The sequence below is a fragment of the Acartia tonsa genome, chromosome 2 (genome assembly GCF_053477335.1).
Source record: "Acartia tonsa isolate MP-2025a chromosome 2, ASM5347733v1, whole genome shotgun sequence".
In the NCBI taxonomy this organism is placed as follows: domain Eukaryota; kingdom Metazoa; phylum Arthropoda; class Copepoda; order Calanoida; family Acartiidae; genus Acartia; species Acartia tonsa.
In genome coordinates, this window is record NC_137261.1 from 9,011,646 (window position 1) to 9,038,892 (window position 27,247).

Genomic DNA, 27,247 nt, shown 5'->3' on the forward strand with positions numbered 1-27,247 from the left:
CAAAAAAAAACATTTTCCGTACAAAAATTACACAAATTGAGCCAAGTTTAAAACTAACAAAATTACAATATAAATGCCAAATTTTTAGCATTTTGACAATAATTAAATAACTAACAATAAAGTAATATTTGTTTTAAGAAAATATTAATCTATTTAGTTTGATAAAGGAAAAATAAATCATTTTTATTACAACTTTTGACATCACTAAATCCAAAGGGTTTAATTTAACATGACATCAAGATATTTTACAATTTTCATAAAAATTATGTAGAAATGTTTTTTTACAAGTTTTTTGAAAATTAATTTTTAATAAAATAATTATGTAAAACTTAAAATCTGCAATCAAATGCTCACATTAACTAGTTTATTAACTTGTATTAACATTTATTTTATGGACATATATGTTTACTTGAGTCCATAGTAATAAAAGTTCTATGTACTATAAACAACTGTTTTCTTAAAGAATAAATAATAATCACTATCGTTTGTCACTGTCTTGAATTCTTATAAAAGTCACTTATTTTTCTATTGTTGTAGAAAAATCGCCATCAGAACAAGGAGACCTAAATAAAAATTAAAATTATTAAAGATAAAATAGTTTAAGATTAAAGTAAAAAATTGGAGGGACATGTGTTTAATAACTGTTTGTCCACGGGGCGGGGACTTTGTGCCGACTTTCAATTGGGTCTTTGAATATCAGACAATAGCGTCGGAAATATTAACACAGCCAAGTCGCTTTAAATCAGCAGAAAATAATTTTCTAGCAAACGGAAAAGGTTCACGCCACTAGAACCAGGTAGAAAGAAAAGTTGAGTTGATTTGTCTTTTCTTGAATTTTAAATCATATCCTAATAAACTTGTACATTAATATTATCAAAGTTTAAAACCATTCACAAAATTTGTTCTCCAAAATAACTTAATGATAAAAATAATATTTGGAAAGAATTAAAGTGTAATCAGTTAAATGTAAATATTTACTCGGTTTTGAAGAAAAAAAATATTTGCGAACGCTCATTGATTGCGAAATGTGTAAATACCTGTACATTATGTCTACTCTTATTAAACACTAGCGCCTACGCCCCTAGAGGCCTCTAGTGGCACTTTGAATGTTTTTTTTATTTAAAATATCTAATTACAGAAATAATTGGTTTATGTTTTGTTTAAGTCTCTTTTTCGGGAGGGGTAATTTTTTTCTAGGGGCGATTTTTCCTGATAGGGTGGTGGTACCCTCCCCCAAAATAGTTATAAACCTTCCCGGGATTTATGAGAAGCTACCCTGTTAAGGAGAACCCGTTCGGTTCAGCGGTAAGCGAGATCCTTCGGTACAAACACACAAACACACAGACTTCCTGTTACTTTAGTATAAGGATTTTCAATTTTTCTATCCTGCAGATTATCAAAATTTACCAAAATACTTTCAAAGTCCCTACTTTATTTCTTTTGTGCTTTTTGCATTCTTGATGTAAAATACATATTACTGAGAGACTATACAGAACCAACTTGCATTTATTCTAACAAGATACTCAAAATGATTTTAAAGAAAAAAATGCTCTTAAGACAAATTTTTAAGTAATTTACACATTTCAGTAAGTTTGTCCCTTTAACTAATTTTTAAAAACTTTCAAGAATAATCCTTTCAATTTTCATGTTTTTTTTTGTAATGTCTAAAAAAAATGAGTGTATGGGCAATATACTCTCTGCCAGGGAGTAAGGGAGGGGACAATGGGCAATTAATTCAATATAAGAGTTATCAAAGAAAGGGCATGAAATCCAGTTTAATCCAATATATTTGTAGGAAATTATAAAGGGATTGTTAATTGAATAATAGATTTCCATAGCGTCATGTAAAGTGAAATCACAACTTTTTGATTTTTTTTGGTGTGATTTTTATATTAAAAGATTATTGGACCCGGCCAGCTGCTAGCAATAATATGACTGCCCCTTTTTATTCTGTTTATTTCCCTTGCCCCTTGCCCCCACCTCCCTTCTCCCCGTCTGCTACATTCCAAACTAACACAACGAGTGTTTATTTCCCTTGCCCCCACTTCCCTTATCCCATCTCCCCGTCTGCAATATTCAAAACATACATAACGAGTAGCGGCATTTCATGCGCAAGTCCCCAAACTCAGTCAGAAACTGCTAAATTCTTGCACATTCCCTTTAAGCCAGTCCCCAAAGTCTGAGACTCCTAAAAATTAAATATTCGATCCATTGTCCCCTCCCTTACTCCCTGACTCTCTGCAGTAATAGGATAGGTAAACACAAAATTTTTTTAGAGGAAACATTTCAGCTACAAAAATATCATGTTTGATATTAATATTTTTGTACTATTTATAGTATTTCAAGTAAAATATTTAATTGAAGAAATTATCATAACCGTAAGAGGGATCAATTAAAAAGTTTAAGTTCCTCTTTTTTATAAGGAATTTTAGTCCAAAATATATAGAGTTGTTTTTTTTTGCTTCTAGTAGCCATTTTTCTAGCATCCTTTGGCTTATATTCCTGTTTTTCTTTCAAACTTTAAATGGCTGTAATAATTTATTTTATAGCTAGAAGGTTAATTTCTTATCAAAAATTTATCTTATATTGTAGTTTTAATGCTATATCTGGAAAAATCAAATAATGGAAGGTTAAAATTATCATTTTAACTTGGGAGAAAAGAAATATTTTTTTTCCTGTAAAATTATGAAAAATGTTTTATTTTATAAATTTACTTATCCTGATATTCTTAGTTTGTCTGGAAACATTAGTTCCAAACTGTTGGTGTGGAAAATTCTCTGTGTTAGACCAGAGACAGTTTTAAATTAAATGATAAATGATAAAAAACTTTGCTCTTTACTCAATTTTATTTTCAATGGTTCAGTAAGAGAGAGAAATAAAATTTTTTCTCATATTCATTCGAATCCGGTGGATAGGAACCGGTTCTCATCCATACGAAAAAACTATGTCTAGCATCGTATTATATCCAGTTTTCTACGAATATAGAAATGTACAATCATAAGATTAAAACCAGTTTTTTTAGCCGGTGCCTTCGGCACCACGGGGCTAAAAAAACTAGTTTTAATCTTACAATTGTACATTCTATATCCGCGGAAAGCCGTTTATAATACGATACGAGAAATAACTATTCCTCACTATAATCAATACATTTTTCAGATTCACGCATGCTGAGGAATTTCTTACTACGGCCAAATTAATTAGAAATCAGGCTTCGACTTAAGTCTCTAGGGGGAAGGGGTGTAATTCATGTAAAACAGCTTAAAAACACCCTAAATTTCTTATGAAGCTACTCTGAAAGTACAACCAATTTGGACCAGTATTTTTCGAGGTCTTTAGCTTCAGACAAAAAATTATTCTACTATCTATCATAACGTAGAACCTTCAACCAAAATAAATGAGCAAAATAATTTTTTAAAATGTTAGGTTTTAAAAAAATAATACAAAGTAAACAATTTACGTCCTTTCAAGATTATCTATAATTTTTAAAAGAACATATATGGAAACCTTCAAAAGAACGTAAAATTTACTCAACCTTCCAACTTTAATGTTTAAACAAAAATATTACAATGTAGATGCGCTACCAAGAAGATTTTGCTTACCTGAAAGATTAGCATAATTACCAGAACTTGTCAGCAATTCCTCGTTCGGGTCTAAAACAGGAAACATGAGGCAACTTCTTAAAAACAAGGACGAGTATATATGATAATAGATGATTATCTAATGAATAAACATTAAAAGAGTTCAACTATGAATTCAGATAACTTTCGAGGAAAACACACAACAAGGATGACAACATCAATAAAAGCGAAGCACTGAAACGGTAGGACAAACGGACATTAACACTTGTATAGTGTTAGAACTTAATTATCATAATATAAATTTATAAGAGTCAAAGCAAAATTGTAAGTAAATTTGTTGAAAAACTGCTTGATACAGGAAAATTTTTATGGACATACTTACATTTTTAGGATTTGATTATAGAGTTGCTTCGCTTAATACATTATACTTTGTTGTCCCAGGAATCAATATACCAAAAATCAGATCAATCCGATGATTAGATCACATAAAATTTGTTGTTAAAAAAGTAAAAAAAATCAACATGTTTAAAATGGACGTACGGACATTTTAGTAATGATTATAGAGTTGCTACGCTTTCTAAATCGTACCTAATTACTAAAGGAATCACCATGCAAAATTTGAAATCGATAGGACAATTCTAACATGCCTAAATTAACGGAAAAAGCTATCCGTTACGGACGTACGGATGGACGGACGTACGGACGTACGGACGGACCGATCCTAATTATAGAAAAGCTTCGCTTTTAAAAAGGACATTAAAGTTTAGGAAATAATCAGGAAAATTATGAAATTTTAAAAATCTGGAAAACTTTCTTTTTTCATTTTGCTAAGACTTTTAGAAAAAAATGTTGTACTGGTATTAAACGGTTTTACCAACAAGGTACAAAACTATTCTGTTAAATAAATTCAAAAGACTTCTAAAAGATAAAACAACTTTAAAAAAAAGTTATCTACCATTTCATAATTATAAAATATATGCAAATTAACTTCTTTTAAGAATTAGCCTCTGAATATTCATAAATAAGTTAAACCACTTATTTCATGAACTAATTTAATTTCACTTATAAACTTTATTTTCCTGGTTATTTAGTTTCATCAGGGATTTAGTGATAGGTTGATGGATAAATTCTTATTCCCTTTTATATTTATAAAAAATTTGTATCACAGGGATCTTAAGTGTTAAGACAATCGATAATAAATTCATATAAATCCACTACAATGATAAACAAAATAACCACTTCTGTAATTAAAAGCATTAGTTGAAAAGTTAGAACAAAAATAGCTAATCCAATTTCAGTAAAAGTAAAAGTTTCTGAGCCAATGAAGAAGATAAAGCGGTAATAAAACAGCCCAATGTCCCCTCCCTCCCTAACCATTAGAGACTAAGAAACACTTGTAGTGTAGCGTAGCTACTAACAATTTACCTTCTAAAATAACATGCAGGTTTATGGATGCAGGCTGGATTGATTCTGGGACACAGGAATAATTTCCAATCCTAAAAAAAAAACTCTATAGCTTTTCCTTGAATGTTCATAATTATTGAAGGGTCAGGTTTTATTTTTTATGTTAACATAAAAATAACGTTATTTCTTAACAACATGTAATATATACTGTTGATTTTAATGAACTTTGAACAAAATATCTTCATTCAAATTTAAAATATAATGAAAAAAATTTCAATTGTCGAATATTTTTTCTCCTCTTAAACGTTACAATATTTTGTGTTCTTTAATCTCTCTCTCCACTAAACCGATTGGGTTCTCTATATTAAGAGAGCTTTATATAGGTCCTAGAACAACTATTGGCTATTTTTTCAACTTTTGTTTTCAGATACAAAGCCCTTAAATGTTAGGGGCGCATTTGCTAGTACATAAACATTTCATTACATTTAGAATCTTTAAATGCCCATTTTACTGTATTTTTTTTTCCTTAATCCTCTCTTTTCCTACATGTTTGCAACTTTGTGTGTATATAAAGTGTGTATTGAAAAGTTATGAATGGAAAAACTCTTTTTGACACAGCGGCTCTGTGGCTACAAAACCAGAATTCGATGGAAAAGGCAACACAAGAAAAATATTTCCAACTTATATGAAAACTTTAAATAAAATAAGGGAAATTAATTAACTGTTGTATGATACACAAGTGGCCGCGCCTCTAGAATCTAGGGGCTCTGTATTCAAAGATTGAAAAAATATCCTTAAACCATCCTAAGACTTAAATCTTAAAATAAAATAGCCTAAAACCATTCTGATATATATGCGAATTGGAGAACGCAATCGCTTCATTAATCATGGAAACTTTAAGATTCAGGCAAAGAAAACCTTACTACTTTATATTCTACTAGTGGTTTCGCCCCTAGCCTCTAGGGGCTTTGCCCCAAGAGGTATAATTACATCTTCTATTACTTACCCAGCAGAACGGATCACAAATTTTCGCACCTACCCAGCAGGAAAACATTTTGCGATTAAATTCGCAAAATTCGTAAAATTCGTAAATTTTGTAAAATTCGTAAATTTCGTAAAATTCGTAAAATTCGTAAAATTTGTAAAAAAAAAAATTGGGAGGGGATTTTTTTGTTTTTTGGGGGGTTGGGGGTGTCCCACCCCCCCCCCCCCTCCAAGAAAACAGCTTAAAACCACCGGGGGACCAATAGGTATATACCCTGAAGAGTAGAATCCAATCGGTTCAGTGGTTACCGAGATCTTAAGCTTCAGACGGACGGACGGACAGACAGACAGACACACATCGTACTACTTTGTATTATAGATGATAACTTTTGTATTATCTTCAGATATAATATCCCTTGCAATCCTGAACCTACACACTGTTTAATTTATTTCTATTCTTCGTATATAATTTTCTTACTGTGCGTAACAAATTATATTAAAAATTGCAATCTTCAGCAGTATATACAAATGTTAATGAAAAATATAAATTGGCAAATTTAGATAGATAAAATCATATTTTGCCATGCTATTTTTATAGATTAATATTTAAATAGCTTATATTTTCTTTCCTTTTATTTGCTGTGTAATTTTTTGCATCAAATTATTTCGAAACCTGTCTCTTTTGTTCTGTTCTTTGTTTTAAAGAAACTTTATCACTAAACTAAGTAATATAATAGCGAATAGTAAAAGTAATAATAAAGACATTAAACAAGAAAAAAGTTAGGATTTCCACATAAAAATTTTCAAGGTTTTAGAAAAAAAAACTTAATTCTAAATAGTTATCAGAACCTGAATTGTGCACGATATTAAGGTGATGTTAACGTAAATAAGAACGTATAAAGATATTTAAAGTAAAAGAGATGAACTACGTACTAGAAATGTGACTAGAAACTATATTCTTACTAAAATTTTACTTTTTTGACAGCAAGACAGACTAAGGATTTACGTTATGGGAAGCCTGTAGGAAGTTCACAGTTTTAACTGCTGAAAGAATGCCATAGTTAGACTCAATACCCAAAGCCTCCAGCTTCAATAACAAAAAAGGTTATATAGTTAGAAATTTTAAAGTCCTTTAACTTTTTTTTGTTATTGAGCCGGAGGCTTAAAATTTATGGTATTGGGTCTAAAGCAGCGTATTTCCTGCAAGCTTCTCTTTAATACAAAGTAAAAACTTTCAAAATCCCAACTGTCCAATTATAATGGTTTTAATGTAAGCCTTGTCGCTAAATTAATGGCACTTTATACGCTTCACAATCACTTAAGAACAAAATTAGTGCAAAATAAATTGATTACCATTTTCTATTGATACCATTCACCTTTGTTATGACTAAACAAGGATGAAAATATTCATAACATAATTTATACAAATTCTTTAACCTATATTGCCCCCCTTTCCCCATATCAAGTTTTAAAGAAAAACATATTTGTTGGTGGTGAGGTTTTTTCTTTGAGAAGCTTAAACTAAAACAAACTAGCCTAAAACCAGCCAGAAACCACGGAAAATCCTTCTTGAATATTGGCAACAAGACAAACAGACATCCCGCTTCCTAATAGAACGTATAGGACAAAACAACTTTTAACATTTAGGTAAATTTATTCTAACATCTTTTTACAACTTTTTTGGTGACGAACAGATCTGACCAAATTATTAAAAGCTTTACTTTAAATAAAAAAATAATTCATTAAAGAAGTTGGTTATTAAGTTTTAATAGTTGAATTATATAATGTTAATAAATTTATTTTACATTCATATTTGTGCATATTTGGTGATATATTTCTTTTGAAAATCAAATACAATATATACTTTTTATTCGCAAATTAAAGCACCAAAAAACTCATACTATATAAGTAGAACAAATAGACAGACGGACAGATAATCATCATAATTGCATTTTTATTTTACATAAGCAATAAAATATTGTAAATAATAAAGGGATAGATCTTTTTATGATTAAAGAAGAAAGCTGTCAAAAATATCAAAACGTTTAAATATTCAAAATTTTCCAGAAATTATTGAAATATTGATAGAAAGAACGCTTGAACCCAATTTTATGATGTTATACAAGATCAATTATTCCATGAGTTAAGCAAACCAATAACAAACAGACAACATTTAAAATTGAAAACAATATATTTTAAAAGACTAAATCGCATTTCCATTGACTGAACAATTAGAAAATCGTAGGATCATATTGACTAGATTATTGGTCAGCTTGGCTTGGGGAAACTATAATCGTCCCAAAGTTCTATTGCTCATATTATGTGAATGTATTATATCGGACTAAATATAAACAAAATATATCGTCTACTGTAAATTCTTATTTTAGTATGACGAATTATTGTGTCATATTGGCCATCTAGGGTAATAAATCTATTTTAAAAACAAATATGATGGAATACAATAAAGAAATATATTTAAAAGTGATTGTGTAAAAATAAAGGAGGTTGGTCTTTGTGAGATTTTATACTTCGTAGAAACTGTATAGTTTAAAGTGTGTAAAAAAACTGTTTAAAGTCTGTAGTGTCCTATCAAGTAGATTTTTTGTAGTATTTCTGCGTAGAAACTGTAGTTTCTATATTGTGCACATGCTGTAGTGTCTTGATCAATAAATATAATATAAAGTCTTTTTATATAGTAGTAGTACTTCAGAGTTTACAATTATCTTTAGGAAACAGCCTAATACACGTACGGTAAATACCCCGATTATAAAGAAGCTACTCTACCACAAATACATACCTGTTCTTATTTACTTTATGTAGAGTGAGCTGCGACACAGTTGTATCTTTATGTTTGTAAATATTTAGATCAATATTTTCTCCGGGCAGAACCTCCTCCCCGCGAAACTCCCTAAAAAATTAAATTAAAACATTATAATTCCTTTAAGATAATCCAATGATGTTGTAGTCAGTAAGTTATAGCTCGCTGACCACTTGACCAATTGAGTTCTCCTTTGTAAGGAGGGTTTACATAGGTCCCTTGATATCTTAATTTTTATAGAATGGCTCTTGATTCTAGGGGCGCATTCGCTTGTATTGAATAAACTCATCAAATAATATACACAGCAAAGATTTTGGATTATCTAACCTTTCTAATATAAAACAAAGATTGATTAAGAAACTTTGTTCCCCTTCTCTATCAAATATTTTACAAATTTAATCAGCGTTTCTCTCAGGGTAAAAAACTTTCTAATCATCTTAAAACAATATATTAGATAATTTTAGCTTTTAAAATGAAGTCAACCTACAATAAAATTATAACAAATCATTGCTGGAATAATAACTTTGTAGTTTATAGAAAAAGTTATCAAAGAATCTATTAATTAAAACAGGCATACGATTCTTTTTGTCGAGTTTAACACTATAAGAACTTTCAACTAAAAATATAGATAACCAAATCAAAGAAATGATTAGTGATAAACTTAACTAAAATATAGTAAAATATGTGGATCTAGTGCAGTTTCAAAATTGTTCCTGGTAACGATTATCTTATGGTTATAAAAATATGGTCTCTAAAGGCTACTAACGGCCGAACGGTGGAACGTATAGATTATGCTCGCACAAATTTTTAACTGACAAACGAAGGCCTACAAATAATTTGAAATGGGTATTAGTCAATAACATACAGTTATTCTCTTAAATGTGCACAAAAGTTTTATTTTTATCGTGAACTACACTAGATCAAAATGTATTAAACATTCCTTTGTGTCTTAATAGGAATCGATGTTCTCTTGTTTGTTTACATTAGTAGAGTAGAAAAATACTTACCGGAACGAAGACAATTTTGTGTAAAGTTTTCATCAAATGCGAAACTTAATTCAAACTGTTTAAAATTCAAGAACGCTGTGCATACAATTATATTTAAATCTGTGGGGGATTTTCCTTTTCCCTGTATTTCTAAATTTGCAACTTAATAAATGTTTTTAAAAATGTTGCTCAAAACGGGTTTTTATTGTTTCATTTAATTTTTTCGGGCATTTAATTTCATAAGTTTTTATTAGTTTACCACAAGCGGAGTTGGAAGGATCTCCCACTTTCATATCTGTTTTTAATTAAAATCTATATTACTTCGATCTTGTCTTATAGGAGTATTAGATTACTCTTCCTCAAAATATAAATAAACAATCCCAAGACCCATTGGAAGTAAATAGAATATTAATAGTCTAACTGTTATAGAAATATTATGCCATATAAACAGACATCCTTACACTATTATATGTTGATGTATGCATTTCATGAAATTAAGATTGTCTTACCATTTAACAGCCGGAACAATGTTTGTACCAGTAATGTTACAGTTGAGTGTGACTGTTGACCCTTGTTGGGTGAACACATCAGGTCCTCCCTCTATCATCACTTTAGGCTCTAGAACCTGAAAAAAGGATATTGGTCAAATAGGTAGCTCTATTCTTCATATTCAATTCATAACCTGAACATGATATAGTATGCTATGTGTGGTTCCATTAACATTATACTATGAACAATGAAACAATGATTGTAGAGCCTTGTTTGGTAAAAAAGGGTCTAAAGCATTCAAATTTAATAGTAATTGGGTAAAAATAAAACTCCAGGATGAAAGTATTTCAAAATATCTCCTTGTCATATATTTTTGCAGGCTCAGGTACTTTACTTTGACTGTTTTACTGCTTATCTTTTCATTATAATCATATCTCTACAACCAGTATAAATTTGCAATTAAATTTTTGAATGCAAGTTTTTACCCTCATAATATATATAATCATAAAACTTTTTTATTAATTATGAGAAAATGAAATTGGAATCAGGTCGCAAATATGAATGAAAGTATTTTTGTACATACTTCAAAGGATACTAGAGGATTTGTTTGTACATTCTTTTTAATCGCTGAGAAATTAAATTAACAAAAAGCCACTTTTTCAAAGGTTTGCTTTAGCGGCCTTCCAGTTGTGTATTATTGGGTATAAACTTCAAATGATTATATTTCTTATGTTTTGAATGAAAACTGGTATCAAATTTATGATTTTTATATTATCTTTCGTAGAAAATTGTCTGTAATACCATGATATTCATGATTTTTCAATATGGCTGAAAACCGGTTCTAATTCAGCGGACATTAATCAGTTTAATTAATTAGTTCCTACTCTTTTCCGACTTCGTAAAAATATTACCCAGGCAATGCAAATGTACAGGTTTACTTAAGTATATATTACTTTTGTATACGTTGATGGGTATTTATTACTATCAAACAGTTTTTATACAAATGAAATATAATTTGTTTTTACCACGGCTATTGTATTGTAATTGAATAAAATATTTTTTATTACAGATTTTTTTGCAATTTTAGCCAATTTTAGTCAACCTACCCAAACATACTCCACAAAAACCTAGAAACATAAAAAAGGCATTCGTAGCTATTAAATATTCTTTTTTGCAATGAGGGTATGGCTAACCTAATTAATGTAGTTGAGTTTGCTAATGAGTCTGTAAACTCCCAGGATAAACTTTGTTTGCACTTTCTAAACACTTTTGCAAATCACCCAGCATGAAAATTCATCCATCTATCTCTATATATTTCACATTAGGTTGCAAAACAAATTTGTTATAGGTAAGATAAAGTCTAAATGAAAAAAAAAACACTTTTAGAATAGATGTGTATAGGGAAAAGATTAATAGTAAGCTGCCTTAAAAAAGCAAAGTTTATTTCACTTTCTATTATATATAAATTTGAAACAACTTTGCTTTTATGCATTATATGGTGAAAAGTTATCATGTTTATTTCTTTATTCCTTTTAAATGCTTTGCTTTAGTGCAATACAGTAAAAAATAAGTTATTAAAAAATAAAAATCTTTTATGAAAACTATTAAACCTTATTAAAAACTTATTTCTAAGGTGCTTTTCAATTATTCTTATCATGAACTTTTTTTGTTTTTAGGCACATTGTGGAATATCCATCTATCTGCTTTATATTCCTGAGATTAAGGGCAACCATATGTTTTCCTTGTTACTACAATTAAGAAAATAAACAGATTTTCCTTTTGAAGTAATAGACTATTTGATTACATGAAAATGTGATATTTAGGTACAATAAGTAGGCCGTAAAACACTTATCTTAAGGTTCAAACAGGACCGAAATTTAGGCACCTAAATTCAAATTTTAGGAAGTTTTTTTTATTGTAAAAATATCAATGTGTTAACTTTAAAAATGACAAACACCAAACAATAGAAAATTCAGCTGCTCTTATCAACAACAGAATTACATTTATAGATTTCAACTAATTCTAAATAAAGTTTTGGAAAAAATGCATATTATTTAACTTGTATTATTTTTATTTAGAAGCCTTGAACATTTAAATGCGAATGAATTTGCAATATGAAATAAATATGAATAATTAAAAAAAAATTCATATGAACTTGACGATTTTATATTATCTTGTATTATTTTTATTTAGAAGCCTTGAATTGAAATACGAATTAATATGCAATATGAACTAGAGAAGCAAAATAAGGATAATTCTAAAAAAAAACACGGGAATAGTCCCTTTCGTAACATTGCCCCATAAGGGGCGAGTCGTATTTTTGAAATGGCTTTTTATAGGTCATTTTAGGTTAGGTTAGGTTAGGTTATATTGGGTAAGGTGATTGCCCCATAGGGTAGGTAATTGGCCCCGCAGGGGCTAGAAATAGGAGAAAAGCTACTGTGAAAAATTCGAAAAATCGCGCCATAAGGTGCGATGTTACGAAAGGGACTATACCCAAAAAAACATATTTATGAATTTGAAGTTGTACAGTTAGGGAGTTGAATCCATTTTTATAAAAAGCAGAAATATAATCTATGATTATGGTTTGGACCCTCTAAAACTGTAATCTACCTTTCCACTCTCCCCTCTCTTGGTGAAGATATCTTCAACGCCAATACGATTTTTGAAATTTAAGATTCCACTTTTGCCTCTCTTGGTGAAGATATCTTCAACGCCGATACGATTTTTGAAATGTAAGATTCCACTTTCCCCTCTCTTGGTGAAGATATCTTCAACGCCGATACAATTTTTGAAATTTAAGATTCCACTTTTGCCTCTCTTGGTGAAGATATCTTCAACAAGAGAGACAAAAGTGGAATCTTATATTTCAAAAATCGTATCGGCGTTGAAGATATCTTCACCAAGAGAGGGGAAAGTAGAAAGGTAGATTACAGTTTTGGAGGGTCCAAACCATAATCATAGATTATATTTCTGCTTCTATAAAAATGGATTCAACTCCCTAACTGTTGTATGTAGTTATTTCACGGATGTCTGAGTTTCACAATTTTCCAGGTCCGAGAATGGATTCGTGGATATGACAATGGCCGTTAGATAATCTTTCCCCAAAATTCTCCGTTTAAAAGTGCATATTTGTAGGTGGTGGTTTTTGAGGGGGAATAAATCAAATATTGAATATTTTATTTGAAACAAGAAAAACATGTTCTACGAGACTTTGTTCTGTAATTACTTTACTATTATACGTACTTTAGTTTTATGATTGTATAATATCTTATTTTTTTATTTTAAAATTATGGTTTTTTTATGTTTATATAGAAACTTGATATTCCACTCTCACGATCATAAAACATTTTTACGACGTTATATATTAAGGGAGTCCAATTTTTTAAATCTTTTTCAGTAAGGCTTCGAAACCAATTAATATCCACTGGATTAGTACAAGTTCTTATCCACACTGAAAAACCATGTATAGCATCAACAATACTGGTTAAACCTTATAATTTTTATTTCAATATAACCGGAATTTGATGCGATAAATAGCTAGAATTGCGCAACCACTGCTTATTAATTATTTCCTTAAAACAATTAGAATGATAAACAATAATAAAATACATTTGAATGCCAACTTTGTGAAATTAAACTTAAGATTTAAATAACTACAGGTTGTTATAAAAGTTATTTTCTTTTTCTTTTTGAATTATTTATATACATCATATCATACCTATTTTTTTCTTTATAAAAAGCAAAGCTTTTCTGAATTAGTGTCAGTCCGTCCGCCATATCGTTAATTTAGGCATGTCAGAATTGTCATATCGATTTCAAACTTAGCATGTTTATTTATTTGATTTAGAAAGTTAAGCAACTCTATAATCGATACCAGAATGTCCGTACGTCCATTTAAAACACTTTTAACGACTATTTTTACCTGATATGATTATTTTATTTAATTGATTTCAATTAAGTTCTAAAAATGTAAGTATGTCCTTAAACACTATTCTGTATTTAAACAGTTTTGCAACAAAATTACTAAAACTTTTGTTTAGCCTTTTACATTTATATTCAGTTCTAACACTTTACAAGTTTTAATGTTTGTTTGTTCTACTGTATCAGAGCTTCGCTTTAATAGATGTTGTCATCCTTTTAAATTATTCATTTAAGGATGTAAAAATGTTCTGATTGCAAAATCAGAGATGTAATAATTGTCCTTTTTATTAAGATGTTGAATCTAATGCACATAAAATGCATGTCAACTTATTAGAAATAAATTATGAGAAATAAAAGTTTATTATGATTATCCTGTCTTACAAAGAAAATAAGTTTGAATTATACATAAAAATGTTTTATGTATTTTCTTTTGGGACACCTTGTAATTTAATCAAGGTTTGTATGTGTTTATGTGTGTATGGGGGGGAGGGAAGGTGTAAATGTGAAATTATAATTTGTATGCTCAATATATTTGGCAATGTTCAGCATTTTCTTTCACTGTCAGCATCAAGTCCAGCACAAAATCCCCCCCCCCCCCGGCCTATCTTTAAAAAAATTAAAAGAAATTGAGGTTTGGTGGTTGGAAGGGGTAGGTAAATGAAGCAACGGAAATTAGTTTGGTTAGGTTAAGTTGTGATTAAGGTAAGAGTTACATAGAATACGGCTGCAATCAAAACCTTGCCTTATCATTCACCCTTCCTCCTTCGTTTCAAAACCTTATCGAAAATTCAAATAAGTGATTTTTCTACCCCATCCGAACCCCCCCCCCCCCTCCATCTTAACTTCTTTTATTTTTTACTAGCCGGTAAAGAGGGTATGTTTAGGTCCGTAGAAGTTTTGAGGAAAGTACCGCATTTTTACCTTAATAGCACTCTTAGGATTAGGTGGGAAATACTAATACTGAACCCAGGTATATATATATATATGTATGTCTATGTTTATACAGACTTGGCTTCATAGTACATACTTTTAATAGGATTTAGATTATTTATAACATTTAGATTATAATGTTTTTTTTTTATTGTTTGGATCATCCATGTATCTGTTGGCAGGGGTAAATTTTGTTTATCCCCCCTAAAATTTACCCCCGGGTGCCTAAATTAACGAATAAAGCTGTCCGTTCCATACGGACGGACGGATCGACCCTAATTATAGAAAAGCTTCACTTTTAAAAATTGTAGCTGGTTAAAATATCGATACCCCTTTACCCCACCCTATCCCATTCTACTGGATAAACGAAATAACTAATAAATTATGGCCATGTTAGCAACCAAAGTTGACGACAATTTTTCCCCTGTAATAATATCCATTCAGAACACAATCTTTATAGATATGCAAATTATATTTTTATACAAGTATATTCTGGAAGTTAAACTAAACGCATATATCATAATCCAAATTCATCCATTAGTCACATTGTAAAAGAGATAAAAAAATACACATTTTAGTCTGAAGAAGATAAAATAAAAAAATCCAGAAATATATTCCCAGTAATAATTGTAACAGGAAGAAAAGTAGGGGTATAAATATATAGGCTTATTATTGAAAGCATTGATCTCAAGGATGATATTTCAAATGTATTTGAAATATCTAAACTCTGGAATGTTTACTATTACCATTCAACTTTGCCAGCTTTAGAAATCTGTTTTGGAAATTCCCTGCTGAACAGCAACATTATCATTTTACAGGAAAGCTAAATTTAAAAATCTTCAAATAAAAAGAAAATTATTTTAAATATAAAAAAATCCGGTAAATTTGTGTTTAAATAAGTCGACCTTTTATCAAGTCTGACCACTTTAAACATATGTCATATAAATGGTATAAAACAATGAAAGTTTATATCAATCAATAAAAAAAATATATATTCAAGAATAAAACAAAATCAAGCATTAAACTAATGTCCAAACAAGGATGACAACATCCATAAAAGCGAAGCACTGAAACGGTAGGACAAACGGTCATTAACACTTGTATAGCATGAGGACTGAACAATCAGAATATAAATGTATTTGTTGAAATTTGATGAAAAACTGCTTGATACTGGATAATGTTTATGGACATACTTACATTTTTTAGGACTTGATTATAGAGTTGCTTCGCTTATAATATTGTACTTTGTTATCCCAGGATCAGTATACCAAAGATCATATCAATCGGATAATTAGATGACATAAAAATTTGTTGTTACAAAAGTTAAAAAATCAATTTGTTTAAAATGGACGTACGGACATTCTGGTAATGATTATAGAGTTGCTACGCTTTCTAAATCGTACCTAACTACTACAGGAATCACCATGCAAAGTTTGAAATCGATAGGACAATTCTAACATGCCTAAATTAACAAAAAAAAGCTATCCGTTACGGACGGACGTACGGTAGGACGGACCGACCCTAATTATAGAAAAGCTTCGCTTTTAAAAAGATCTTTTATAAGGTATGTGTTTAACAAGGGCCAGTGGGACTTTAACTGGATTAGAAGTTAACCTAAAACATACCAGTGTATTTTAGCTGGTAATTTAAACAACTTCCACTGAATTATATGAATACCTTGTTTGTGTAACTGTAAAGCAAAGGTGCAGATAGAATGATGAGTATAAGGGTGTGTATACAAAACTACATACAAAATTAAAAACTAGTAGAAGAAAGTAACTGGAGGATTGAGTGCCACATAAAATCAATGCTCGAACTAATCCAAAATTGACAAACAACAATAAAAAAGGGCTGTTCCAGAAAGAGTATGGTATACACCAGGCATAGGACAATGAATTATTATTTATTCCAACCCCAGTAAGTGAATATTGTAGAAATGAAAATTGTTTAGATTAATAATCAGTCATAACCCATTCTCTCTCTCATTAAGAAATGAAGAAACAGCTTAAAGTGCCTCCGAAAAAAATGACGTCATACAATAAAAAGTATCAATGCTTGGCCAATATGAATTTTAATTGACCAAATGTAAGATTTATACTGGCCTCTCATTGGTAACTTGTATTGTATTACATCATTTTTTGGCGGCACTTTACGCTGTTTAGAAATGGAAAAAAAGCCTAACTTTCCAAATAGATTTTTTTAAACAAAAACTATTTAGCAACATTGCATGGACATGTTGAAAATAGATATCCAATATTGGGTTTGAAATACATAGCAGGAAGTGTCTTACATTTTCATTAAATTTAATCCAGAATCTAGAATTAGCATATTAACACACAGTGTTATTTTCACAACAGCAGCTACTCTAAATAGTCAGTACACAGGACATATCTTTTTTTTATTAACGGATTTTATAAATTTAAACATGAAAAATACGAAACAGCGTATAGTGTCCAATAAAAATTACGTCACACAATACAAATGACCAATGATAGGCCAGTATACAATTCACCATATGTCAATTACAATGTATTCTGGCCTAACATTGGTCATTGTATTGTATGTCGTCATTTTTTAAGGGACACTATACGCTGTATTTCTGAAAATACAACGAAAAATGTATCCTTATTAGAATCTTGTATACTAGCGGCTACGCCCCCTAGAAGCCTCTAGGGGCACTTAAGATATGAGGGGGAAAAGTCTTCCTCATCCCATTTTAAATTTGAGTTTCAAAAGAGTAAAAAAATTTTTTTTTGGGAGGATTGGGGTGAAAACACACGCCCCAAAAATAGTTTAAACCCTTCCCAGGACCCATAAGAAGCTTCACTGTAAAGGAGAACAATATCGGTTCAGCAGTTAGCAAGATCCTTCTGGACAGACAAAAAAGGCTTACTACTTTATATTATACTAGCGGATTCGCCCCTAGCCTCTAGGGGCTTTGCCCCAAGAGGTGATAAAAAATTTTTTTTTGGCGAAATACGTAAAAGGACCAAGGAAATCTTCAAGGGAAAAAAAAGGGGGGGGTGGGATTTTTTGATTTTTTTGGGGGGGGGGTGTCCTACCTCCCAAGAAAATAGCTTAAAACCACCACAGGACCAGTAGGTATATTCCCTGAAGAGTAGAATCCGATCGGTTCAGTGGTTACCGAGATCTTAAGGGACGGACGGACGGACTGACAGTCAGACGGACGGACAGACGGACAGACATCGTTCTACTTTGTATTATAGATAGGAATATCAACTACAAAAAAATCTAATTTAATTTAGATTTATTCAGAGGAAATTTTTACTTAAAACCTAAGTCTTGGCTTTTTTTCGATAATTTCGGCACCTCTATACTCTTCCAATTTAAAGTCCTTAAAATGCTAGCTATCTTTTTTTTTAAATGTTAGCTTCTCTTTAGGTATCCTCTTCCCTTACTGATTGACTCACTGACTCACTTCTTACCTAAGCATGTTGCTATAAGATTATTTGATCTTAAATTACATTCTCACTCCGTATAAATTTAACAAATGTTATTCATTCTATGTTAAATGATATCCTATAATATAAAGTAATTTATTTTGCCTGTGGCTCAAAATCTCAATAACTGCTGAACTAATTGAGATATCATTTTTAGGCAAGCTTCATATAGAACCTGTAACTTCTTCAGACCATTCTATTTTCAGATTTAAGTCTTGGGATGGTTTTAAGCTATTTCCCTAGATCCTCTGCCTTTACGAAGGTATAGCCCCTAAATATTAGGGGCGTAGCAGCTAGTAAATTATGTATAACATCCACACATCAATAAACGTTATAGGGCTTGTTTACCTTTAGATTGATGAAATGGCTGAGTTTGTTGACTGTAGATATTTGACATTCATACACACCATCATCTTCTTTTCGGATCTCCTTCACTGAAATTCAAACATTTTTGTTGATTTTTGGGATACAGTCCTTTTCGTGGCAACGCCTCTTAGGGGGTGTTTCGTCATATTTTCACAGAAGCTTTTCTCCTATTTCTAGCCCCTGCGGTGGGGCTCTAACCCTGCAGGGCCAATTGCATAACCCTGCGGGGCAATCGCCTAACGTAACCTAACCTAAAGATAACCTATCAAAAGGTATTGTGAAAATACGACGAAACGCCCCTTAAGAGGCGTTGTCACATAAGGGACTATACCCGATTTGTGTTTATCTTATTGTTTTAGTTTGTTATCTATAATACTAAGTAGAACGATGTCTATCCATGTCTGTAGCTTAAGATCCTGGTAAACACTGGACAGATTGAGGCTCTACTTTGAAATATAGCTAGAAATATAGCTACTGGTCATAGGGTGGTTTTGAGCTTTTTTTAGGGGAGTGGAAAACAAATAAGTGAAGTGGGGAACTTCAACCTAACTTAGGGGCAAATGAAAATAATGTTATCTCCCCCCCCTCAAAAACAAAATTTCTACCAAAACTACATTTCTGTGAAGTAAAATTTGTCGCAAGGATAGGTATTAAATGTAATTGTTTAATATCTGAGAAAGTTCCCCAGAAATAAGTGCTGTACCTGCCTTAGTTAGCATTCACAGATATTGGTTAAATATTCAATGCAAAAACCATTAAAAGCTATAAAAATTTACAATTTATCTTTTATTTTCAAACACAAAATGTATAAAATGTAAAATGTTATTCTGTAATAAGTTTTAGTATTCAGCGGCTACGCTAGACCTTTCAAAGTTCAACCTAACATTTTAAATTCCAATATTTAATCAAAATTTGATTTTCAGTGTTTATGCTTTGCCTACTAAATTATAATTTAGCAAAATAGAATAATAGAACTTATGAAAGGGAAGCTTCACAAAGTGTCTCAAAAGATCAGCCGTGTGACGTCATAAAAATAAGGGATGAGAGGAGAAGTGGGAAGAAAAACCTCCCTAAAAAAGGATGGATAATAAATCATTTTTATGACGTCACACGGCTGATTTTTTGAGACACTTCGTAAAGCTTCTTAATACTAATACTGAAATAATTCAGTTCCTTCTTTTTAGGATAGCTTCATATAGGGTCGTGTGTGAGTTTAGGCTATTTTTTTCATATCTAAGTCTTTGGATAGTTTTAGGCTTTTTTTCTGTCTCTTTTTACCCAGTTTAATACAGAGCCCAACATGCTAAGGCTGCCGCTGCTTGTACAATTTTGCTTTCTTTATTTTTTGTGTCTTTATATGAAAATTGTGCATGAATTTGCGTGGAAACACGTAACATGAATTTATTCAATACTTGGCCGACACAAGAATATGTTATACTGCGTGTCCAGGCTTTGTTCTGCTAAAACAACAGACTACATGAGGATACACCAAGAGATTTTATTTTGTTGCATCTCTGAACAAAATCTTGCTTAATTTATGTGCATGATGATATAGTCAAACGCCCTTTTAGAAAACTGTATCTTTGATTGCACAACCTTTGGACATTTGAAAGTACTAACTGTGTATGGTAAAGAGTTGCACCTGTTTTGTGCTTAGCATGTTAAAGGCTAAGACTTCCCTCTAATCAAGTTACTTATGTCGCGCACCTGACGTAGGAATAACTTTCAATGTTCTTGGTTACGACGCGGTGTTTTGCATAGATCCCAACCTATCAACCATCCAACAACGAGTGGATTGAGAAAATCTTGCAGCATTTTTTAAAAATATCCAAAAATTTCTTTTTGTAGCGGAACTACTCTATAATTTCTTTCTCTTATTATCCCCTCCTTTTATTTTCGTCACTAAACATCTGCTCTATAACTCACTATGTCTGTTAGTAAATCCACGTCTTTTTTTAAATTTCCTACTTATGGTTGTTGTCTTCCTTGTTAAAATAATACATTGAATGAACAACTGTGTACTGTAATATTTGTTTGTTTCACATGCAAATGTATTTTCAATTCTATAATTTCAATTCTTCAATATCAGATTAAAATTTAAATATTTTGTAAAATAAATCAAGCCATTGAGTTCTTGATGGAAGAAAAGATAAAACAATTTTTGTGTTTTAGAAAAAGTTAGGTAGTTTGTTCTATTTATTGTTATGGGGAATTATTTTAAAAGATAAACTCTTGTATAACTTGTAACGTCTTTAGCTATGACGAGTTCTGGGCCAAGATTCAAAACGATCGAAGTTTAAATTTCTATAATTGTTATTTCTAGCATCTAGGGGCTCTATATTCGAAGTGATATGGAAGAACAGAAAAATAGCCTAAAACGATACCCAGACGCATCACTGTAAAGGAGAACTACGTCCGTTCAGGCAGCGATTAGCTATATCCTTCGCTACCGACAAAAAAGCTTAGTACTTAGGATTGTTTACCTATAAGTGTCCATTCTCCCCTCTGTTTGTTCTGATTGACCACAAATCTCGGGTTCGAGACAAACACTATCTCATCAACTGATAGGATAGTTGAGTCATGTGATCTCACCCAGGCAACACTCTGTCCATCAACCTAGATATATAGGTAGATAGATAGATAGGATAGTAGAGTCACGTGATCTTACCCAGGCTACACTCTGTCCATCAACCTAGATAGATAGGATAGTCGAGTCACATGATCTTACCCAGGCTACACTATGTCCATCAACCTAGATATTAGATAGATAGGTAAATAGAGTCACGTGATCTTAGCCAGGCTACACTATGTCCATCAACCTAGATAGATAGGATAGTAGAGTCACGTGATCTCACCCAGGCTACACTATGTCCATCAACCTAGATATTAGATAGATAGGTAAATAGAGTCACGTGATCTTAGCCAGGCTACACTATGTCCATCAACCTAGATAGATAGGATAGTAGAGTCACGTGATCTCACCCAGGCTACACTATGTCCATCAACCTAGATATTAGATAGATAGGTAAATAGAGTCACGTGATCTTAGCCAGGCTACACTATGTCCATCAACCTAGATAGATAGGATAGTAGAGTCACGTGATCTCACCCAGGCTACACTATGTCCATCAACCTAGATATTAGATAGATAGGTAAATAGAGTCACGTGATCTTAGCCAGGCTACACTATGTCCATCAACCTAGATAGATAGGATAGTAGAGTCACGTGATCTCACCCAGGCTACACTATGTCCATCAACCTAGATATTAGATAGATAGGTAAATAGAGTCACGTGATCTTAGCCAGGCTACACTATGTCCATCAACCTAGATAGATAGGATAGTAGAGTCACGTGATCTCACCCAGGCTACACTCTGTCCATCAACCTAGATAGATAGATAGATAGGATAGTAGAGTCACGTGATCTTACCCAGGCTACACTATGTCCACCAACCTAGATAGATAGATAGATAGGATAGTAGAGTCACGTGATCTTACCCAGGCTACACTCTGTCCACCAACCTAGATAGATAGATAGATAGGATAGTAGAGTCACGTGATCTTACCCAGGCTTCACTATGTCCATCAACTTTGATAGTTAGATAGATAGATAGATATTCTATAAAATCAATTGAAAATAGAATATGACATTAAAATACTATGTTGAAAAAAATATTTGATTTAGAATTGATGAAGTCAACCAAAAGCATAATTAAATGTTCTATTTTTTCTATATGTAGAATTAGTGAATATATTAGATAACTTTACTTATTTGTTCAAAAACAAAAGTTAGCTGCAATACAGTAAAAATTAGTAAATTTCAAATCATTAAGATTTTGAACTAAGGATCTCGATGTAAGACAATGACCAATTAACTGATGTACATCCCCAATGATGATTCACAAAATTATTTCTTTTGTAGCTTATGTACAAATAATGGTTGAAAAGTAAGGACACTCAACTTAATGAACCATTAAAATCCAATAAAAGTCCCAAAGTTAAGCCTTTGATTAAGAAAAACATTGAGAACTAGTGTAATAAACAGCCCAATGTCCCCTCCCTTCCTGTTTTTATCTATCATACATAATAAGAAGAGTAATTGCTTAGATATATGCTGCGTAGATACTGTAGACTAACTAATGAGTATCTGTAACGGACAGGTGGACTGACCCTAATCATACTGAAGCCCTATATTTTAAAATTTTATCAGAGTATTTTCAAACTATCTATCGGAAATTTTAGCTTTCATTGCAGTTTATTTTATGTCAATTTAGCTACCTGATCTCACTTTAGAAGTAAATACCAAGAAATACCAAATTATTAAACGTACACTTGTAATTGAAGTAGATTCTTTGGGTATCAATTCTAAAAATTTATTGTTTATTGTACCAGAAAATTATTCTATAAAGTCAATTAAAATTTAAAACATCAAATACAATGTATGTCTATTGATAACTTTGACTTTTTTATTTGTATTTTTATTCAATTTATATTACATTATTTGTTTCTTTCCTTGTATAAAAAGACAAATGAAAAATATAAATGAAATGAAACCATTTCCAGTAAGGCTTCGAAACCGATTAAAATTCACCGGAATAGAACCGGTTCTCAGCCTTACTGAAAAATAATAGCTAACATCGAATTACAGACATTTTATACTAATATTATAATAAAAGCGTAAATAAACACCAGTTTTGTTTCCGGTCCTTCGGCCCCTCGAGCCTGAGGATAGCAAAACTGGGTTTAATCTGCGCAAAATTGAAATTCAGCTAGAGCAAAACCGGTTTGACACAAAAATTTTTACTTTACATGAAATTTAGCCCATACAATTGTCTAAAAAAGTATTTTATTCATCAACTTGATTGGACATCTCCTCCCCCCCCCCCCCTAAATGTCCATTAAAACCTCCGAAACGGAAAAAATCGCAAAAAATCACGACTTCGGCGGCAAATTACGGCCAAATATAGGTAAATCTTTACCTGATAAACTTTACAATTGAGCCTAATTGTTTCTCCAACAGAAGCTGTGTAGTTAGAAACAAGTCCAGGTGAAAAATAAGGTCCAGTGTACAGTCCTTTGGGAGTGTCCTTTCCGCTAACATATCGACGGCTGTGCCGAAGGTTTACAGTTCCTGAGCCGCCAGCCTCCACGTCGGCCTGGACCATCAACCGTCGGGTCTCCAGCTGGCCACCAGGCTTCACAGAGTGGTCCGTTTTTCCTACCACTGTTACAAGGCCTGAAAAGGAAACTTTTAAACAAAGGCTGTTTACGATTCTTTAGATTAAGTAAGAACAGCATGCAGAAATAAAAGTAAAATAAAGAAAATATTAAGGGACACACATCAAAGTTAACCAATAATTTTTCACTGGTAGCAAATGTTAGATTAACTCTTCTGGAAGCGTATGCCCTCCTGAAAACTCTTATAAACCACTCAAAAAAATGCATTAGATTACCCCCCTCAAAACTCCTCATATTACCCCCTTCAAAATAAAAAGCTTAGATGTCCCTGGTATTTATACTGCAATTTTTCGAAAATCTAGAGAAACTGCACATGGCCATGTAAATTGACTGACTGTATAATACATAGTTGGACGGAAATAATTTAGTTACGGAGTAGATGAGCTACTAAAAAGGCCAGAAAAGTAAAATTAGTGTGCTTTAATAATCTTTCTCGTATTCACTCGAATCCGGTGGATAGGAACCGGTTCTCATCCATACGAAAAAACTATGTCTAGCATCGTATTATATCCAGTTTTCTACGAATATAGAAATGTACAATCATAAGATTAAAACTAGTTTTTTTAGCCGGTGCCTTCGGCACCACGGGGCTAAAAAAACTAGTTTTAATCTTATAATTGTACATTCTATATCCGCGGAAAGCCGTTTATAATACGATACGAGAAATAACTATTCTTAGATTGCTGGTTGAACAAATGAAATGAAAACAATTAAATGCAATAATCATTATCAGCATCGAAGCTACTTTACAATTCGAAATGTCCGTCTATTTAAAATTCTTAGGTAAACTTGATTTTCTCGGCTCTTATCGAATATGGATGATTGATTACGTTTGTCAATATTTCCAAAACAAGTAAGCAGCCAGTACATAATTTACTCGGTCCGTTGGTCCGTCTTTAATGCTGTAAAAGACAAAAATATAAATTTATATAAAAGAGTTTCGTGATTATATTTTTGTCCAATGTTCTTTCTCTCTTTTTTTATAAGGATGTTTCCATCCTTGTTTCTAATATAAATCTTATTATAGGATCCAGCTAAATTATTGTACAGTATTTTCTTCATTTACAATATTTTAGTTTTTTTCTATCTATTTATTAAGGGAAAATATTTAGATATTTAAGAATATATTATTGTGTAATGGTAAACTTTTATTTTATAAATTAAATATTGCCAAATGGTTTTTTTTCTCAAAGGGATTAAAATCTCCAAAACAGGCATACAAGCATGCCTACGGACTTTATAATAATAATTATAGAGTTGCTACGATTTCTTAATTTAACAAACTGTTACATAAAATAGCATGCTAAACCTAATTATTGAGAAGCTTTGCTTTCAAAAATAATGAGAAAAACAAATAACAAAAACCTAAAATCAATGGCAAGTTAATAGAAGAGCATCAAATCTTTTCTAGTGAAAGCTTATATTAATTAATATATTAATACTTGGATCTTACACAAGATTTTCATGTTTTCTAATAAAGTGTAACACTCAAAGGGCTAAAATAAAGATTCACTCTTTCAACCCCTATACACCATCCCCTCAACTCCTACTGGATGAACGAACTGACAAAAAATTAGTTCCATGTTAGCAACCTAAATGGATGACAATTTTCCCCCAGTCATAATATCCACGTATATTCTATACCATTACCCATTCATGTATTATTGATTTAAAAACATTGTGAAACATGCATAACAATATTACCTGCAAGAATTAAAATCAACATTTGATTCAGGAAGCTCATTTTATTCCATTTCATGTCTGAAACAATATAGAAATAAGTATCTTTAGATATAAAGTGAGTTTAAGAGTAGCTTCGCCTTCAGACAGTATGAAGTATACCATAAACTTTTAGTAGCAAAGCTACTTTGTAATTAGGGTGGATATGTATGTACATACTAAAAACATAATTTCATATCCTAAAAATAATTTAAAGCTTTTTGTATGTGCTCAGGAAAGCTTTATAACTATTTTGGAAGGGCGTATTCACTAGCAGTATATGAAGCATGTTAATAATAAGACAAACTTTTTAATTATAGGTCATCCTAAAAAAAGGTTATTGATCTTACAAAAAAAAGGCTTTAAGTGTATGTATATTTTTTACAATTTTCTATTATTTCTCTTTTAATGGTAGTGTCCTTGTTTTAATGTAAGAAAGAGGGCTGAGTGCAATTTCTTATATTATTTTTGGATCAAGTAAAGAATGCGCATTCAGTAGACACTGCTAAAAGCTTAGAGGAATGAGATTGTTTTTCAAAGAAACAATCAAGCATTTATTTTTCAATGACTCTACGACTGCGTAATGTATGCGTAGATGGGCTGTGCGGCCAGCTATGCAGCAGCCTCTAGAGAAGCTTACTTCAAAATTTGTATTTTATATAATGTTCTTAACATTACGTGGAAAAAATTAATAAAAAAGTCTTTCATAACATATTAAAAATTACCATGAGGTCATAAATTACATACAATTTGTAAGAATACAGCATAAATTAACGGGAAAATAACCAAGGAATACAATATGCATAAAAGCGACACTCAAAACAATCACAGATGACTCTATTGACTGTACATATCAAACAAGATGTTAACAACTTAGATCTGGAAAAAATAAATATTTTGAAATAGTTTTTTGTTTACCAATAAATCTTATGACGTATGAACTAAATTAAAACATAAAAGTAAATTTTTTTTCTGTACTATGTTTTAACATTTTATTATAATTCTTTGTTTAATTGTACTTTTTGACCATGCTGAGTACCTATAATGGATACAGAAAGTGGATATTATGACAGGGCAAAATTCTTTGATAATTTAGGCTGCTATAGATATCACTTATTGGTCAATTTGTTCATCCAGTTGGAGGGGAGCATTTAGATGGGTTGGATTGTTATTTTAGCCAGCTAGAAGTTTCTATTTATTAGAGTACATGATAATAATAATAATATGGTATAAAATCCAAGTAATAATAAATCCATTGTACCTGTACACCCGGGTGAATGGATTCACAAGGATGCACCTTCTTTTCCTTATCAAATTACCACCATGTCATTCCTGCCAAAAGAAAATAC

At 31.3% G+C, this 27,247-nt stretch overlaps 1 protein-coding gene across 1 annotated transcript; it reads right to left on the reverse strand.

The window, feature by feature from the left end:
* Positions 1-354: 354 nt before the first annotated feature.
* On the reverse strand, positions 355-25,936 carry LOC145312698 (zwei Ig domain protein zig-8-like). The gene is made up of 9 exons (XM_080151958.1): positions 25,884-25,936; positions 23,921-24,177; positions 21,424-21,556; positions 18,923-19,008; positions 10,280-10,395; positions 8,764-8,874; positions 5,004-5,074; positions 3,600-3,650; positions 355-563 (listed from the first exon to the last, which is right to left on the reverse strand). The coding sequence occupies exons 1-9, from the start codon at positions 25,921-25,923 to the stop codon at positions 526-528; spliced, it is 903 nt and encodes a 300-aa protein (XP_080008084.1). The 5' UTR covers positions 25,924-25,936; the 3' UTR covers positions 355-525.
* Positions 25,937-27,247: the final 1,311 nt, after the last annotated feature.